Source organism: Lutra lutra, chromosome 3 (assembly GCF_902655055.1).
Source record: "Lutra lutra chromosome 3, mLutLut1.2, whole genome shotgun sequence".
NCBI classification, from domain to species: Eukaryota; Metazoa; Chordata; class Mammalia; order Carnivora; family Mustelidae; genus Lutra; species Lutra lutra.
In genome coordinates this window covers 43,500,079-43,518,044 of record NC_062280.1, presented here as the reverse complement: position 1 = coordinate 43,518,044, position 17,966 = coordinate 43,500,079, and the positions used below count along the sequence as shown (strand labels likewise).

General features: G+C 49.3%; 1 protein-coding gene across 3 annotated transcripts in view; it reads left to right on the top strand.

The window, feature by feature from the left end:
* ASB18 (ankyrin repeat and SOCS box containing 18) overlaps positions 1 to 4,703 on the top strand; it is a 63,044-nt gene extending 58,341 nt beyond the window's left edge. For all 3 annotated transcript variants that reach the window (XM_047722205.1, XM_047722203.1, XM_047722202.1), the window contains 2 exons: positions 2,505 to 2,618; positions 3,352 to 4,703. In XM_047722205.1, coding sequence (XP_047578161.1) covers positions 2,505 to 2,618; positions 3,352 to 3,537 — 300 coding nt within the window. In that variant the 3' untranslated portion in view covers positions 3,538 to 4,703. The remainder of the gene's footprint in view (positions 1 to 2,504; positions 2,619 to 3,351) is intronic.
* The last annotated feature ends 13,263 nt before the right edge of the window (positions 4,704 to 17,966 follow it).

Below are 17,966 nucleotides of genomic sequence, written 5' to 3'. Positions count from 1 at the left end.
TGAACTTTAGGGGCGCCTAGGTGGCTCATTTGGTTAAGCATCCAACTCTTGGTTTTGGCTCAGATCATGATCTCAGGGTTGTGAGATGGAACCCCTGGTCAGGCTCCAAGCTCAGTGGGGAATCTGTTTAAAGATTCTCTCCCACTGCCCCTCTCCCTGCCCACACACGTGTTTAACCTCTCTCTCTCTCTCTCTCATAAATAAATAAATCTTTAACATTGAACTTTAAAACTCTGGTCAATGTAATAAGACAAGAAAAATAAATGTGAAATATTTATACTGAGAGGAGAAAATACTATTATTTGCAAAAATGAATGACTAAGATATAACCTTAATAAAGTGTATATACAAATCAATGTGGAAAATGAACATACTATAGAAAAACTGAGCAAAAGAAATAACTTACCAATTTATAAAGGAAGAGAAATGGTCAACCAAAATGTAAATATTCCATACTTTTTCTATCAAATTTAAATAATTAATGAGATGACTTGGGTAGTGGAGAAAGAGACACTCTCATACTCATTTCTTCAAAAAGTGTGATAATTTACACACTTACAATTAGACAGTATGTGCTAAAACCTCTAAAATGTACATACTCCTTGATCCTACATCTCTACTTCTAGGAATTCAGTGTCAGAAGGGAACAGACTTATCTTATTATCTAAATAAGAATGGTTGGAGGCAGAAAGAGAAAGAATGATATTCAAGAGTGTTCATTGTTTATAACATCCATTTACAATAATCACCTCATTGAATATATTACAATATATTCATAAAATATATGGCCCCTGAAATGATGTTGAAGTGCTTATTTATAATTTCTGAATTGTTCACAATTGATGTTGAGTAGACAAAAATCAAGTTTCAAAATAATAGGCACAGTATTACTCCACTTTAACTGTATATATTAATTTTTTGTCTAAATGCATAAAACATTAGTATATACAAAATGCTAATAGTGCTTATCTCTAAACAAAAAGATATTAATTTCCTGTTTTGTTTTAATATATTTAAAAGGGGTTTCATATGTGAAGGAAGCTCGGCAAGTTGTGAATGGAGCAACCGTACTGAGTGATTCAGGTCTGTCTTCTATTTGACCTTGTTCACAGAGCCCCAGTGAGCTCAGCTGCTGGCCCTGCCTGTTAATTGTCTGCTGTAGATATTTTGGTGCCTGATTGTAAGAAAATTGCTTAACTTCAGTTTTCTCAGTGAAGAAATACTAATTTTACAACACTTGGTAAATCGTAAACCTCAAAAACAGAGGAGTATGAAGTTGCCCTACACCTCCCCAAAATCAAATCTGAATTTGATCAATCTTCCCAATCCAACTATGCATTTACAAAAAGCAGATGAAGAGCGTCATGTTCCCAAACCCTACACGAATACCAGAAACAAAATTCAAATACCGAGAAACTCCGCTAGACAGATAACCCAGTTTCTTCAACAAATAAATAACATGACACAAAATGGGAGATCTGATAATATATCATATCAACCAATCTCAATCCTGTTGGGTTCTTTATTTATTCTTTATTTATTTGGGTTCTTATTCAAACAATTTTTTTTCATACAATGGCATTTAAGAGAAATTTGTGAATTTAAACACTGGCCACATATTTGAAGATGCTAAGAAACTTGTTAATTTCTCAAGTCTTATAATGATGTTGTATTTCTCCTACAGTGTCCTATAGGAGTCACACTGAAATTTTTACAGATGAAAATACAGGATCCATTGCAATGGTTTTAAAATAATACTGGGGGAGATGACGGGCATGTGGATGGGGTGGGACGAGGCATGGGTTGATGGTGGGTACGTGGAGGTCATCATAACACTGGGTCTACTTTTGTGCTCACTGACATTCACCATCACAAGAAATGTATTTTTTAAAAAAGCAAACAGTGTTCTCATCTTCATGATGAAACTGATGAACCTGAATTGTAAAATTTGCTAATAAGAAAAGAGGAATCCTTTGCCAGTGGGGACGGAAAATAAAATAGAAAGGCCAAGTCAGGAGGAAATTCAACAACAAAGCCATTCTTCTCCCTCATTGTCCTGACATATAAGAAAGTTGAGATAAGAAATTACGAACACCATCCTTGGACCAAACTCCTCCCACTGCCCCTAGCAGAACCTCCCTCCTTTGCTCTGAGCAACAATGTAGAGGTCAGGAGAGCCCACGGAGCCATGGGCATGCTGCTCCTGGGCACGAGGATGAGCAAGCCGTTCCCAAGCCCAGACTTGGGACATGTAGCTCTCCTAGGCTAAAACAGCACCCCCGTGCCTCCCCCCACCAGAACACTGCCTTGGGCTTGTTGGGAACCCTGCTGTCCTCTTACCATGAGGGTTCTTGTTCCCCATGTGGCTAAGGCATAGTGAGGTCCCACGGCCAGGAAGTGACAGAAGGGAGACCCCAAACACACCTCCCTATCAGCTGGCCCTGTCCCCTACCTGGACCCAAAACCCAGTCAACGTGAACTTGGTCTCCCACCACTTCCAACAGGTGCTGAAGACCTGTGCACCAGCCCCCAGGGTTATTGAGACTCTTTTCAACGCCTACCCTCAGCTCCGTGTGTCAGAGTCCTGGAGGGAAGTGATTCCTGAGGAAGTATTTCAGGTAAGGCAGCGGCCCTTCCTTCCCCCTCAGTACAAGAGCCCCGAGCTTTAGCTCCCTCCCCGCACCATGTGCACGTGGGCACTTAACCAGTGAAGCATAAGGCATCTGAAGAAAGATGGAGAAAGGGAGAGTGTGGAAGCGTAGCTGAGCATTGCTGGTTTTCTTTGGGAGGAATCATGCAGCCAAGAGCTGTTATTATATTTGGGGTGCTGTTGGCTGCAAGGAGCAGAAACCCAACACACCCAGCTGGACTTGAGTAACCACCCCCCGCCAAGAGGGGCATGCAGAGCCACCTGAATCCATAGGCTCTACTCTGTGTGTCCTCCTTCTCCCTGTGAGAGCTTAGATATGGCCTAGGCAGTGGCAGGAACCACATTTGTACCCAACAGAGTCCACAGTCACTGTCGTTGAAGAAAGAGTGAGGGCGTTTTTTTTTTTTTCCCAGAAGCCTCTAGAAGATATCCCCTCATGTCTCATTGACTTGAGTTCCATCCACATGGGTCAACAGCCAATGCCCTGTGCAGGGGGCGGGGGTGGGGGGAGTAGAGCAGGATGTGAGGAGATTATCTGTGTTACCCATTCTACCACCCAAAACAGACATCCTCGGACCCCCTGAGGAACCGCACCTCCAAAAAGTGCATACACCCTCTTGGTGGAGGGCATGGCAACCATGGGGTCTTCTGGCTGTTGGGTCCATGCACTCAGGTTTATGTTCCATCTGCCTTCCTTCCAGATGCACCAGGCCTTCTACCAGTCCCTCTTGGCCTTGGCCCACACCCCACGCTGTCTGCAGCATCTTTGCCGCTGTGCCATTCGGAAATTATTCGGCAAAAAGTGCTTTCACCTCGTGCCCCTGTTACCCTTGCCAAAGTCCCTGCAAAATTACCTCCTTCTGGAACCAGAGGGTGTTTTGCACTGAAAACCAGAATGTTGGGACTGAGGCTGTAGTTCACACCGCTGCCCTCAGTGAAGGCTGTATGTTGAGGAGAGCACCGCGGGGAAGGGGGCAGACCCGGGTCGCATGTCCCCCCCCCCACCCCGTGGATGCACCGGCCTCCCTGAGCTTCATGCTCACTTGGAAATGGAATGGGTCCTAAAAGGCCTTTCTGCCTCTCAGGGTCGCTTGTGAGGATCAAGACTGCAAATATCATAGTATTTGTATCAGAAAGTACTTCTCAACAGAAGTTGAACTAAAAAGTATACACACATCCCCTGCAATGGGTTAACAGACTGTCTGCCTCACAGGGGCATCCCACCCCTCCTGGAGCCTGGCCACCTAGAAAGGCTCTGTCCCCAACACATGACAGGTCTATCTATTGAGAGAGGACACCTGTTTCCACAACAGGAGTGCCCTTCTGGAGCCCACCAGTGCTTCCCAGCACCTTACAGCCCAGAACTCCCTAAAGGACATCGGAGGGGTGGTGAGCCCAACATTGTGATCCCCATGTGAGTCTTCTGACACCCTCGCCAAACCCCAGTGGCCAGCAGCCCAGGAAGCCAGATGCCAGGGACAGACGGGTTGCTAGAGGTTGCCATCAGCCCGGCCTGAGCATCACATAGCAAGAGAGATGTTCTAAGGATCAAGGACTATATGAACCATCTCTTTCATTTTCCGTATTCTGGTGCTTTGATATCCGTGGCCTGGCTGACCTTGGAGGGACTGCTTCTCCCAGAGTCAGCCAGTTCCACAGACAGCATACGACTTACCCCAAGCATGCTTTCCAAAAGCAAACCGACCAGTCCAGAGCTCACATACACACCCCCAACCACCCCTTCTACTGGGCTGTCACACTCTGGGCTACCTTCCACCCATCCTAACTGTCCCAGGGCCAGGTGCCAGAGAGATAGGGACAGCCCTTATTTATATCCCAGAGCCTGCTGAAACTATTCAGACGCGATGGTCTTAAGCCTGTCTGTCCTGCCTGGCCTGTTCCATCCATGAAAACCACAACAAAGGCTTCTGTCCACATCCCCTCCCCCAACTGCCTGAGCAAGCCTAGTGTGTGCCCATGTGACCCCCCCACCATGGTATGACGGCCCCTTCTCTTGGGAATGATGAGTAATAAACTATCTTTTCAATGGCAATTGTATCTTGATCTCTTGGCCTTACTAGATCTCAAATTTTCTATTAATATGCTATATTTTTTTAGAGAGAGCATGAGTAGGGGAGGGGAAGAGGGAGAGAGAGAATCTTAATCAGGCCCCACCTTCAGTGCAGAACCCAGCACAAGGCTCGATCGCATGACCCTGAGACTATGACCTAAGCTGAAACCAAGAGTCCGATGCTTAACTGCCTGAGCCACCCAGGCGCTCCACCCACATTCCTAAGACAGACAACTCACCGAACCCAGAAAAGGCCTGTGTGTGCCTGACTTCAGGACTCCTCACACAGCACCCCCTACCCAGGCAGGTGGCAGCATGCAGGAAGGTATGGGGGATGAAGGAGGACCAGAGATCCGTCCTCCTCCTGGAGGAGAAGTTCCCCATGCTTCGACAACTAGGAGAAGAAAGAGCTGGACAGCATGGGGGCAGACCGGGAGGACCTTGGCTTCCAGACCAGGGATTCTGAACTAGAGAAGCCACGAGGATCCACGGAGCAGGTGAGCAGATGTGGTCACAGTGGTACTCTGGGGAGATGGCTTTGCCCTGGAAAGGCAGACGGCACACTGTGGGACGGGTGGGAGACCACGTGACCACCCCAGAGCTGTCCCACCGGAGCAAGAATAGTTACTTAACCGAAACCAGATGTGATTTGCTCAGCTGGAAGGTGTATCGGCAGAAGGCAGGGCTTCTCCAGCTCTGAAAGGATATTGTCGAATTGCAGATCCTAACTACGGAGGTCTGGACAGTGAGGGGAGAGGGGGATTAGGGGGAGGTGATGTGGAGTGTGGATCACCAGCGTGGGTGACACCCCTGCTCCTGGTGGCTGTCCCCACTGAGTGCAGAGAGCACAAAGCCCCAGGTCCAGAGCCGGCTCAGAGTAGAAATTCGATAAACGGTTCCTTCTGTTATTATGATTGCATTATTTTTAGCAGAAAATGGCCCGAGAAAGGGATAAAAAGGGAAAAGGCAAAGTCATGTTATTTATAAGAACAAGCAGGAAGGACAAGAGTACAGGGTAAGAAACACAACCACTGCACCACTCCACCCCGCAAGCCCTGTCCTCATCAGATTTGCAAATGAGAAGCTGAGCAAACACGCTGTCCTTGCAGGACAGGATCTCCAGCCGCCTCTCCATACTGCCCACCATAGAAAACAATCCGGTCGTATTTCTGAAATGCACTAACATTTACAGAGATTTTAGAGTCCTGAAACAAAGCAGAGCCCCTTCAAACATACTGACCTTACCTTTCTAAACTGATAAATGATGATCAGTTATTAGGTTTCCCCAAATTACAGCTTAAAATGACAATAGGATTCACAGAAGGAACCCCGGATGGCTCCCCATAGCTGCCTCGAGGAAATTCTTCCTTCTTCACAGTTTTCTCTTCCAAGAACTTCTTTGAACATGTAGATGTTCCCAAAAGAGCTAATCCCTAAAGTTCCTGGGGTTTAATTTTTGAGGGGTGGGGGGCACCTGGATAGGCTCAGTCATTTAAGTGTCTGCCTGGGATCGAGACCCACATGGGGCTCCCTGCTCAGCGGGGAGCCTGCTTCTCCCTGTCCCTCTGCCTGCTGCTCCCCCTGCTCATGCTCTCTCTATCTCTCTCTCTTTCTCTCTCAATAAATAAATACAATTTTTAAAGAAAAAAAAGTCCTTGGGTTTAATCCCTCACCGATTGAGTCCTTTGCTCATTGCTTTAACCCATCCTGACTGAGCCTGCCCACCTTGGTGCTGAGGGCCCATCCTCAACAAGACAGGCTCAAAGGTTCCTCCTCCTCCTTGGACAGCTCAGAGCCAAGCAAAGAAGACGCACTCGTCAGCCAGGCTGCTGGACAGAACTGGCACGTGGTGGGGTTGGCTGTGGAGAGGAAGGGTCCCCTTCTCAGCCACCCTCCCTCTGGCTTCGGCTCTGCAGCAAATGAGAGATGCTGATTTATTCCCAGGGCAGGTGGGCATTCAGGCATCTCCCCATCCCTCCCTCTCCCCACTGTGCCCTACTTCCACGAGAAGTACCCTCATGGAATTTCCACGAGAAGCACCCTCACCCCACTCCACCAGCCAGTTCCATACTCGGTCAACCCACGCCCATGCACAACAGGAATCTAGCGACGCTCTCCTGAGTTCTCCAGCTCATCAGGAACCTGACATCACGAGAAAAGGCAGAAAATAAACTGGCCATAGAAATTCATTCAAATCCCCTGGGTTCCAGCAGCCGTCCACAAGTGCTAAATACCGCTCCCGAATGATGGTCATGGCTGTATGGGACAAAGACGCCTCGTGTGATTGGGGCTACCTTAATCATCAGATGGCATGAAAGTCACTCACAGTTTTGCAGAATGCAATTACAGCTAGCAATTTGCTTTGTTTGGCCAAAAATAAAATACCTGTCAAAAATGTGTTGTTTGCAAACACCTGGGTGGCTCAGTTGGTTAAGTGTCTGTCTTTGGCTCGGTCATGATCCCCGGGGACTGAGTCCCACATCTGATCCCTGCTCATTGTTCTGGAGGGAGCCTGCTTCCCCCTCTGCCTGATGCTCCCCCTGCTTGTGCTCTCTCTCTCCTACAAATAAATAAAATCTGCATTTAAAAAAAAAACTTGTTTTGATGACTCTCAAGTATGAGCTACAAGTATGAGCTACAAGTATTGAGAAGTTGTGGAATCAACGAGACTTGCATAATTCTACATAGAAAAGAAAGAGAGAAACAGAGGAGAGGGAGGACAGGACGAAGAGGAGGGAGGGTGGGAGAGAGGTAAGCTAGGTGAAATAAATATCCAAAAAGACATTCTACTTTACTTTTTTAAAGTTTTTTTTTTTAAGTAATCTCTACTCCCAACAATGGGGCTCAAATGCATGACCCCAAGATCAGGAGTCGCAGGCTTGCCTGACTGAGCCAGCCAGGCGCCCCAAGACATTCTACTTTAAAGCTAGAATTATCCTGGCTGACTTCTCTTCCAGTGAACAAAATGTACCCTGGCATTTTTTTTTTTTTTATTAAAGGATCTAAAAATGTTTTCCATTCTTAAGCGGTTCCTATGGACATCATTACTTTTCTCTTTGAGTATATTACATAAACTCAATTCTATAAGACCTAAATTGTTTTTTTAACTTCATATTTAGCTTTTAATGATGGATTCACATAGTTCAAAAATCAGTTGGTAACAAAAGACTAAATGCAGTTTCCACTAAAAAAAGATAACAGAGGAATAGTTTCCTTCCGCTTTTATTGAGTGTCTTTGGCGGTACTACTTGTCATCCAACCCCTGAGATTTCAAAAATACACAAGTGAGGTTCTCCAGCAGCGGTGGTCCTGAGGAGGTCCACCTCCTTGCATCCCTGGCTGTGTCCTGCCCAGGGCAAACCATCCACAGCACAACGGGACTGTTAGACACCATCCACAGTCCATGGGCGGTCAGTACGTGGACACAGCACCCTGGGACGTGTTATGCCTAAAATTCTGAACACGACATTGGGCTGGTCTTTGACAGTCTTTGTGTCTGCTTAATTTTAAGTTACATGATAATCATCAATGCAGCATGTTTTCAAGAAAATCAACACCACTGACTCCTTAGGAAGAAGCATTTGCTAATCCCAGTAACTATATATAATTGCCACATTTCCAATCTCTGAAATAACCCTTTAGACACACATTGATGGAGCAGGCTGTTGAACTTTTGCAAAGGACACTTAACCCTCTACAAAAATGATGTAAAATATAGGCTTGGAGAATGAGCTGGTCTGCTCCAGTGACCGGTCCTGATGCGGGCCAGCTGAGGGGAAGCTTAATCACTGTAATCGCAGATATTATTAGCTTGCCAAGTGCTTTTCATCTCTTAAGGGCTGCCCAAGGACCAAGTGATAAACCAGGAATATTGCACCTTTTATCCCATTATTTCAAGAATGAATCATTCCTTACTCAAATTTTTGATGTGCCCTTGGGGATAGTCAGAAACCCCAAATTATCAACTGTGATCAATACTGCATCTTACTTGTGGATTTAAGTCTACTTTTCAGACGCCAGGATTTTGTCTTCAAACTGTCAACATCGTTCTATTTTAAAACAAAAACTAATTTCACTGAATTGCTAAAACAAGCCTGGGGTCACATTGCTAGAGCCCTGCAGAGGGTTGCAAGGATTGAAACGCATTTTCATAGAATCCTGCAGGTGGCGCCATAAGCAAACGGTCTTACCCACGTCCACCAACCCGCTCTCCCCAGAATTAAAAACAAGAAAACGAGATTTTAGCTCACAGGAAAAAGGGAAGGAGAATATAGAAAAGCTACAGAATTGTGACGTATCATATAGAATTGCGCTACTATCATAAAAAATTCAGTAATTAAAATATTGATTATGGAATTGCCTACTTCCTTTGTATTAAATATGCACGTTTTATAGGCACTGCGTTTATAAATAAATATATTTTAAGATGACTCTTTTATGATGCCATAATGACAGACAGTCCTCATTTGTGTGTTAAACGTGTTCTTTAACAAAATTATACATTCACCATGGCAATGGGACTAGCCCAGCTTCCAGCCTCCATCTAATCTAACAGAATGGTATTTCTGCAGTCCTAACACTCTGCTTAATCACGCCAATAAAAAGAGTAGATTTCTTTGTAATGCAATTTGTAAGCAATAAACATGATTGAGAATGCAGTATTTGCTGTCGACTATGTTTAATGCAGGGTTTTAATTTGGTGTGTAATTATTCATTTAGTAGGCACTTTTTCCATTCACATGTCTTTGCCCTGTTCTAGAGAAAGTTGGTAAGTTTGCAGAACATTGGCGACGCAGGGTTTCCACGTACACTATGCAAACCAGGGTTGGATGCAGATGTTATAGAAAAAGAATAATTTTTTTTATCTGCTAAAGACAGGAGGTCACATTAACTGGTAATACAGACACATAAAAATGTGATTATGGGTTCTAAACAGAACGCAGTAGGCTCCTAGTTAACACAATGAGATTTCTAGGAAGTGATGCATAAATTCTTCAAAAATGACACATTTCTCACGTTTCATTCCAATTAAATTACTGAGGCAGCTAACAGCAATGAGCGCAAAGTACGGGGGTAAAATGAGGGTTTCTTCTTGTAACTGTATCACTGTGGAAGTATATTTTTATGAGAAGCAGTTAATATTAAGCTATTATTTTTCAACTGTGCTGGAAGGGATGTCTCCAGCCTTCCTTGCCGAGCGCTCCCCAGAAGAGTCTGCTCCTTTGTTTCTTGGGTGCACTAATAGGAAAAGAGAATTGCTGGAGTCCGCCCCTGCCCTCCTCTCTGGATTCAAAGGGGCCAGCCAGGAAAGGGGTCCCGGGTGTCCGTCCCCAGGGTCCGGCCCACCGCCGCCCAGAGGCCTGCGGTCACGAGACTCCAAGGTGCGCGGCGCCCCACTCGCTCCCCGCTGCGCCGGGCTGGGGCGAGCAGCAGGGCCGGGCACCCGCCCGAGATCCGCCAGCGCTTGGGGCTTTACCCCCCGCGGGCCGCTCATGCCTCCGGGGTCCTGAGCGTCCCGCGGCCGCGCGGGGGGTTGTCGCCCAGCGTTGGGGGTCTCGAAGGCGGGCCTGGGAGCGCGGAGGTCCAGCTCAAGGGGCGGTGGGGTCCGGGGACTGCTCCCCCGTGAAGGAGAACGGAGGGGCGCGGGGACGCCCAGGGGAGGAGGAGGCGGGAGGGAACGTCGGAAGACAAAAGGATGTGCAGCTTTGAATTCAAAAAGATGTTTTTGAAAGCCTCGTCCTGGGGTTTGAAAGGCGCACCGAGGACAGCCGTAGAGCGATCCCAATCAGAAATGCGATTTGAAGTCCTAATGAACTTGATTGCGTGAACATTTATAATCCCCCATGGCCCTAAATGAAATCAGATATAATCAGAAGATACAGGGAAGGGAGTGTTTACAGCCGACGCCGGGCGGCTGCGGGACGGGGAGATGCGGCCCCGGTATTGATGTCGAAAATGATGGATAACGCGGGAATGGCAAATATACTATTTGTCTAATGGCTCGGCAATTAAATTCCCCTGTAAATGACCCATGCCTCATTTCATCCTAATCTATGGAATTTTGATTGAATTCGTCAGCTCTAATTGAAAAATACTGCACTTTAATGTCTGCATTGCAGTTTCAGGACGAGAGTGGTTTTAATGAGACAGTGCCCCCCTGACCCGGGAATATTTGAGACTTTTATTCGGAATTTAAAGCCAGAAGATTGCTCAACTGAGCGCTGCGATTTCCTTTCCTGTATCCACGTCCATCTATCTCCAGACGCGATTTAATAAACGCACTTGGGGATAAATGCGCCCGCGACCCTAGCGCCCCCGTGGCATCCAAGGAGAGGCCCCTCCCTGGGACGGGAGCGAGCGGGGACCTGGGGGCGATACCGAGGCCGCAGGCGCGGAGGGGGACGCTCAGAGGAGGGGCTGCTTTCTGGAGGTTGAGGGGGCAGGTGCCCCGCCCCGGCTGCTGCTCTGGTTCCCGGGCTCAATCGCGGACCCAGGCCTCCGCCTTCCCGGGCCAAACCCAGGCGTCACCCCCGGAGGAGGTGACCCAGCTGCCTGAGACCTGGGCACCCCAAGAGGGGGCCGGCCCCCGACGCGCTTTATATGCAAATGACGAGGCGAAGCCATCCCTGAGAAATTAGCTACTTGCTGAAGCATATTTACTAGATTGAAATGAGTTAAAGAGAAACATTTTAAGTCGTTTAAAGGAGATAATTGGGCCACATTAAAACTGGAGATGTTTGCTCCTTCCAAAAAAAAAAAAAAAAAAAAAAGCCAGGGTGTGGGGCGGTAAAAGCGCCCCCAGCACACACACCGGAAACGAGGACTCGGGGCCCTGCTGCTCAGAGACCAGAAGTGCGGGAGTGCGTGGGATCTCAGCCTGCCGGGACCTTGGCCGGGCGCCGCTCCAGACCAAGCAGCCACAGCAGGCCTCCCCGGCTCCGAGGGACCGATCCCGACCGAGGCCCGCAGGGGGCGCCCTCGAGCCAGGGTCCTGCCGCGAAAACGGAGCCCAGCAGAGGAAAGGACGGTCAGACCTTGGTCCTGGTCGCGCACCCGCGTCTGGTCCCCCAGCTTCGTCCACCCTAGTACCCCAGCCACGTTCAAAACTCTGACGGTGGGATCGCGATGGGAGCCCTGGGGACATGGAGTTTGGGGGGAAGCAAGAGGGCAAAGTGCAAGGGTTGCCTATCCCCTCCCCCAAAGAGTTGGGGATCTAGGGTTTGTTACGTTAACAGAATTTACAGAGCTTTTATTTAAAATAAAATAATCTAAAATGACATAGAGGCAATCTTCCCAGGAAGATAGTGCCTTATGCCCTTCTGATGCTCAATTTGATGACGAGGGCCCACTGCCAGGAAAGCTCCCAGGGCCAGGAACTGCCTCTGCGCCTGTTGCAGTGCATGTTGCAGTGCATGCAGAGGGGCTGACACTGAACCGACCTGGGGGCGGTGCTTTGGGACCTCCAACCCACCCCTCATCCCCCAGTAGTCGCGCATGTTCAATACTACACTGCAGCCTGTTCCATGGGTGGCCTATGGTTTGTCTTTAAATGCTCGAGAGTCTTGTGATCAGAGGCTGCCCTCAAACCGATATTCTCCCTCTGAGAGCGCAGGCCTGCGCCCCAGGCTGCCCCACATCCATACAGCACTCCGCAACGCCTCTGGCGCAATGCAGCTACCCTACCACGCCACCATTCCGGGCCAGGCCCCCTGCCTAGGAATGCCACGCGATCTAATTCGGTTCCGCGACAAACCGTGGCGGAAGCGCTGTATTAATGACCCCCGTTTTAGAAACGCAGTCGGGCCGCTGGTGGGAGAGAGCCGGGGTCCCCCGCCCATTACGCAGGTGGGGCAACAGAGGCCACGGTGTGCTGGGCGGTGCGTCCATGCGGGTCAGGCCCAGATGTCAGAGGGTTTCTTATCCAACCACTTCCTGTATGAGGCTGCTCAAGATGAGTCAGAGTCAGGAAAATTGGGGTTGTAAAGACAGCCGAGGTGGGGTTCCTATTATCACATCCAAAATCGGATCACATTTCCTAGCACTTTGTGTGTCTGAATTTTCCCCCTCTTTGTGACAAAGGCTTCTCTTGTGCTCTAGATGTTTATAATGAAAAGAAAAGAAAGAAAAATGCATTTTTTCTTATGCAGTTGTAGGCATGGGGAAAAAAAAAATAGACTTCTCAGTCCTTCTTATCCCGCGAGAAGGGGAGCCGGGGATCCACCAACTCCCGCAGCACAGCGGAACCCAGGCTCCAAAGCAGATGCCATTACTTCCATGGCCCATAGGGGGCGATGTGGATCCCTGAACGCTCTGCACACCCACGTCGCTTTTCAGGCTGTTACTCCTTTGGAAATTGTGAAGCCTCAAATAAAAATGTTTCCTGTCACTCCCTCATTAATTTATTAAAATACATAATAACACATTTGAGCTCTGTTTACAGATAGGAAATAGCCCTGTTACTTCATTAAATTGAAAATATGTAATGTGAAATATGTGTTGCAAAATACAAGTATTCAGTTCATTACATTTTAAAGTATAAATTTCCAAGTAACATTCAATAATACGAATGAACTGAATTGGAATGTTTTTTGGGTTAGAATGAAGTTGAACTTTTAAGTCTCTCATTTCTTAAGTTTCCTGAGGTTTTTCTTGGGTTTTGGTAGTGGTGGTGGGTGTTTGTTGCAATTTATTTTTTTAAAGGTTTTATTTATTTGACAGACAGAGATCACAAGTAGGCAGAGAGGCAGGCAGAGAGAGAGAGGAGGCAGCAGGCTCCCCACTGAGCAGAAAGCCCCATGTGGGACTCGATCCCAGGCCCCTGGGATCATGACCTGAGCCAAAGGCAGAGGCTTTAACCCACTGAGCCACACAGGTGCCCCTCTTTGTTGCAATTTAAGTGGGTCTGAGAGAAACTCAGAACAGGGGGAAATTATAAGAAGCAAAAGATAAGCTAGGAGTATCACATCACACTAACAAACAGATTCTAAAATAGTCATCTTCTCAAAATATAATGACTAGAAGGAGAGGGCATGGTGAGCAAGGGCGGGGGAGGGGAAGTCCCTGAACTCAGTGGATGCATCAGATTGGTCACATGATGTCAATCACCCTCCCTCTCTGAGCTACCATGATCAATTTCTGCTGGTTCTGAAGCTTACCATTCATTATTGTCCCAGATTATGGAGAACAGAAGGTTTGTCCGGGTGGAGATGAGCAGGATTGCTTCTGGCTTTGGCTCACTTCCCAGCAGAACCTAGTTTTTCACATATTCCCTGGGGGGAAGGAGAGCCTGAGGCAGAGGGCTGCAGGAGGCTCACTCCCCACACCCTGTCCCTGCCCCACTGTCATTTCTGTCACCACTCTGGATGGCCGCTCTGCTGCGGGCTGGTTTGAACAGGCATCAGACACCCATAAGGGCCCCTAGAAGCAGCCTCCGAAACCCTCTCTTGGTTGTCCGTGGCAATGTCCTTGCAGGCAGCCATCACCCTCAGTGTGGACATTCACGTGAATAACTTCCCTTCGGAGGATGTTTCAAAATCACTGTGCAGAATAAACACTAGATAGTAAGGTATGAACAACAGGTTTTCTTTAACTCCCTGCTGAAAGGAAGGAGGAAAGGAGGGGAGGAAGGAAAGAGGGAGGAAAGAAAGGAGGAAGGAAAGAAGGAGAGAGGGAAAGAAAGAAAGAGGGAGGAAAGGAAAGAGGGAGGGAGGAAAGAAAGGAGGGAGTGAGGGAAGGGAAGGATGGAAGGGAGGAAGGGAGGGAGTGGGAAGGCAGGCACTCTCAACACGCGCGCGCGCGCGCGCGCGCGCGCGCGCACACACACACACACAGGCAACATGCCCCACAAAAAGAAATGTTTTCATTTCCTGCAAAACCCAGAAGCATCCCCTAGGACAGTATGGGGACAGCATTTGAGTTTTTCTTGATTTTTTTCTTCTGGGCCTGAAGGAGCTCCTCTCTCCTCGTTTCCCTTTTCTCCTGTGTGTGTTCTAGCAGGTTGGGCCCTGGCTAAAAATACTTCAGGATGTTGGCGTTTGCTCTCTATCCTTGCTCTTGGCTCCTTCTTTCCCTAAAGTTCTGGGACTTCAGGATACACCCACAAGGGAGATCACTGTTGGCAGCAAAGTCAGGCAATTCAGTTCCCCTGTATTTTTTCAGATGACAAGTGGGGGAAATTCCAAGATTCTTCTGTTTCCAAGGTCTGGCAGGTGAGTATCTCCAATTATTTCTGCAATCACCACCACCAAGGGGCTGTATATTTAGGGAACCTGAGGCATCAGGGACAATCGAGAGGCCTACAAACAAGGGCGCTCTCCCTCCTCTACCACTGCAAGCTTCTCCAGGCAGTAGCGGAGGGAATAAAGACAGTGAGTGTGTATATGTAACTAGGGAATGGTGTTGGTTTGTCCCAGCCTGGCAAATACAGGTGCCTGCTGACATTTTCACTTCTCAAGCCTCGCTGAAGGAAATCGGCTCTCTCTCTTTTGGCCAGTGGCCTACAGCTAACCTCAGGTCAGCGAGCAAAGGAGATAGGTGAGTCAAAGAGGGTGAAGAGGAGTGTTAAGTCCCGTGGCCAGTCTCCACTGACTCTGGTGCTCAATGTCTTTTTCACCCCTCAAATGAGAGTCAAAGATCTACACTGGGCTCTTCATCCAACGTGGAATGTAATGATCCCAGTGGCTTTGGAGCAAGCACGTTTCTTTTCCCTGGTTCTGTAAGCTGGGTGTTCTGTTGTAAGCCAAGTGCCCCTGTCTGCTTTTTTAGAAGGGGTTGTCATCTATTGTGAGCTCCCTCCAATTGTGGGCTAATAGAAGGGCTCTCCCCAGCCCCCAACAGCACAGATCCCTTCCACCCTCTCCTTGGGAAAGCCTGACTTTTAAGGTGGCCCTCCTTGAGTTGCTGTCCCTACTAGTCACAACTGTCCTTCTGGGAAACCTCAGCGGAGCTAGGTTGGTCAGGTACACACGCAGTCACCTGGAGTTTTTCCAGATGAGGTTAAAGCTAAGTGCAATTTTACAAAGACATCCCCCCCCCCCACCTCCCGCAGAAATCCACAAGAGGAACAGAGGCCATTCTCATGCTCCCTCCCCAGTTAGCCAACTTCTCTCCCCTGCGTTTACACCCAAGGCCTCGCCCCAGTTTGGTGACCTCCTCTCTAGGTGCTGTTTTCCAATCTGAAGGGGCAGGAACGAAAGCAAGCGCGGGCTCTGCTTTGCAAGTAGTTCTCCAAGGAGGGCAAACAGAGTTCCGCCTCCCAGCGATGGCCACTTTTTGTTCGGTCCCCCAGAAGTTAGAGTTGCAGCACAGCCCCTGATGTGCGTAACTGTTGACCCAAACATTCTGGTTCCCTCCAGGGTGGTTTCGAAAGGGTTAAATGGATGAAGTAGAGGTAAACCGCGACTTTTTAAAAAGACATGCCACCTCCGGGGGTGTCTGGGCTGTCGGGGGGAGGCGGCAGGGGCCCTGCTTCTCGAGGATCTGGGGGTCTCCCGATCGCCAACCATGGGGTGACGCGCGCGAGTCCTTGGCCGGCTTCTCCCTGACACGCGGTCCCCTCTCCCGAGCTGGGAGCTCGCGGGGTGCACCGCTGAGCCCGACGCTTCCAAGTTCAGCATCCATCGGACACCAGCCGTGTCCTGCCCCGGACCTTCCAGGGGAAAGCGGACGGGCCGGGACGCGGGCACCGCAGTGGCCCCTGGCGTCCCAGGAGGCCTGCTCGCCAGGCGGTCCCCGAGGCCCCCATCCCGGCTGCGCCCCTCCTCACCCCTCCGTGCCCTCCGCCCGCCTCCCAGGCCGCCCGGTTCGCGGCCCCGGGATTAGCATATCTGTGAAGTCCCGCAAACAATGCCCGCTGTGCTGGGAGATGAAAGTCGGGCGCCCGGTAGCTGGGGGTCGTTTGAAGTCCCCGAAAGGTGGGGCCCCGGGAATCCGAGGGGGCAGATGGGAGGAGATAGAGCCAGGTGAGAAACGCCGCGCGGCCATGAGCCTCCCTCCCCAGCGACCCAGGGCCAGGGTCTCGCAGACCGCACGGCCTCCCGGGCCCCCGGAGCAGCCAGCCCCGGACCCCAGCCAAGTGGACGCTCGTCCTGTGCGGCCCCGCACGAGCCCTCGCAGTCCTTGTCGTCCGCGCCTCAGTTTCCGTTCCCCAACTGCAGCCCTGGGACCAGGTTCGCCCCGGCCTCTGCCCGACGCTGGGAACCCCGGGGCGGCCAGCCTCAATCCCCTCCAAGGATCCTCCTTCCCCCACCCCGCCCCCAGGACTGTGTGCTCGCGGGGCGATTAGCGTTGTGCGCGGGCTCGGGGCTTCCCGGGCCATCCAGTACCCCCAGTGGTCACGCACTCCCCACTCCAACCTGTGGGTCTATTCCCAAAAGCAACTAGGACCCCCGCCTGCGCCCTCGGACGCCTAGGCCCGGTGTCTGAAGCCGAGCCCAGGTTGGAGTGACAGGTCAGCGTGTCCAGGCCCGCAGATCCCAGGCGCAGAACCCTCCTCATCCCGGCCGCACGGCTCACAGACCACGAGCCCGTGGCTCCGTCTGTTACTGCGCACCGGGGTGGGGAGGGCCGCACAGGTGTTAAGGGTCAGGTTCCCCGGCCTTCGGGCCTGCGGGGAACACTTTCCAACTCCCCCAAGAAAACACACACACACACACACACACACAGTCTCCTCCCTTTTACGTTTCCGATTTGCGGGTTTGTTTCTGCTACTTTGAGGGTGAGGGACAAAAAGCAAAACTTTCTACATAAGAATGTCTCAGCACACACAGTCCCGCAAAGTGTTTCTTCTTCAGGGCGCTTTAGAAAACCCCCTGTCCTGCTCTCTGCATAGTCAAGGAGGAGAATAATGAAACCAAAGACTTTCATTTTATAAACCACTTGATCTTTGCTTGGGAAACTCTATTAATTGAATGGGTTTGCCTTTTTTGCCAGTCCCCTTTATCATTATTTATGGGCTTTAAATTGTTTAAAGTTCCCTTGACGTTCAATTTACAAGTTTGGGACTTTTTTTGTTCTGCCTTTTGTCCTGGAGAAAGACATCGTGTTGGAAGCGCTTTGAAAAGCCAAACAGGAGAGGTTAGCAATGAAAGGGAAGCAGGCGAGATCCCTTTTAATTCCGTCCTGTTAGTGAATGGCTCTTTTACATAATTGCAGGAGCTATTTCAAAGCCAGCCAAGGGCTGACTTCACTTAGAACCACATGGAGTCTATTTTGGGCTTTCAGATTTAAAAAAAAAAAAAAAAAAAA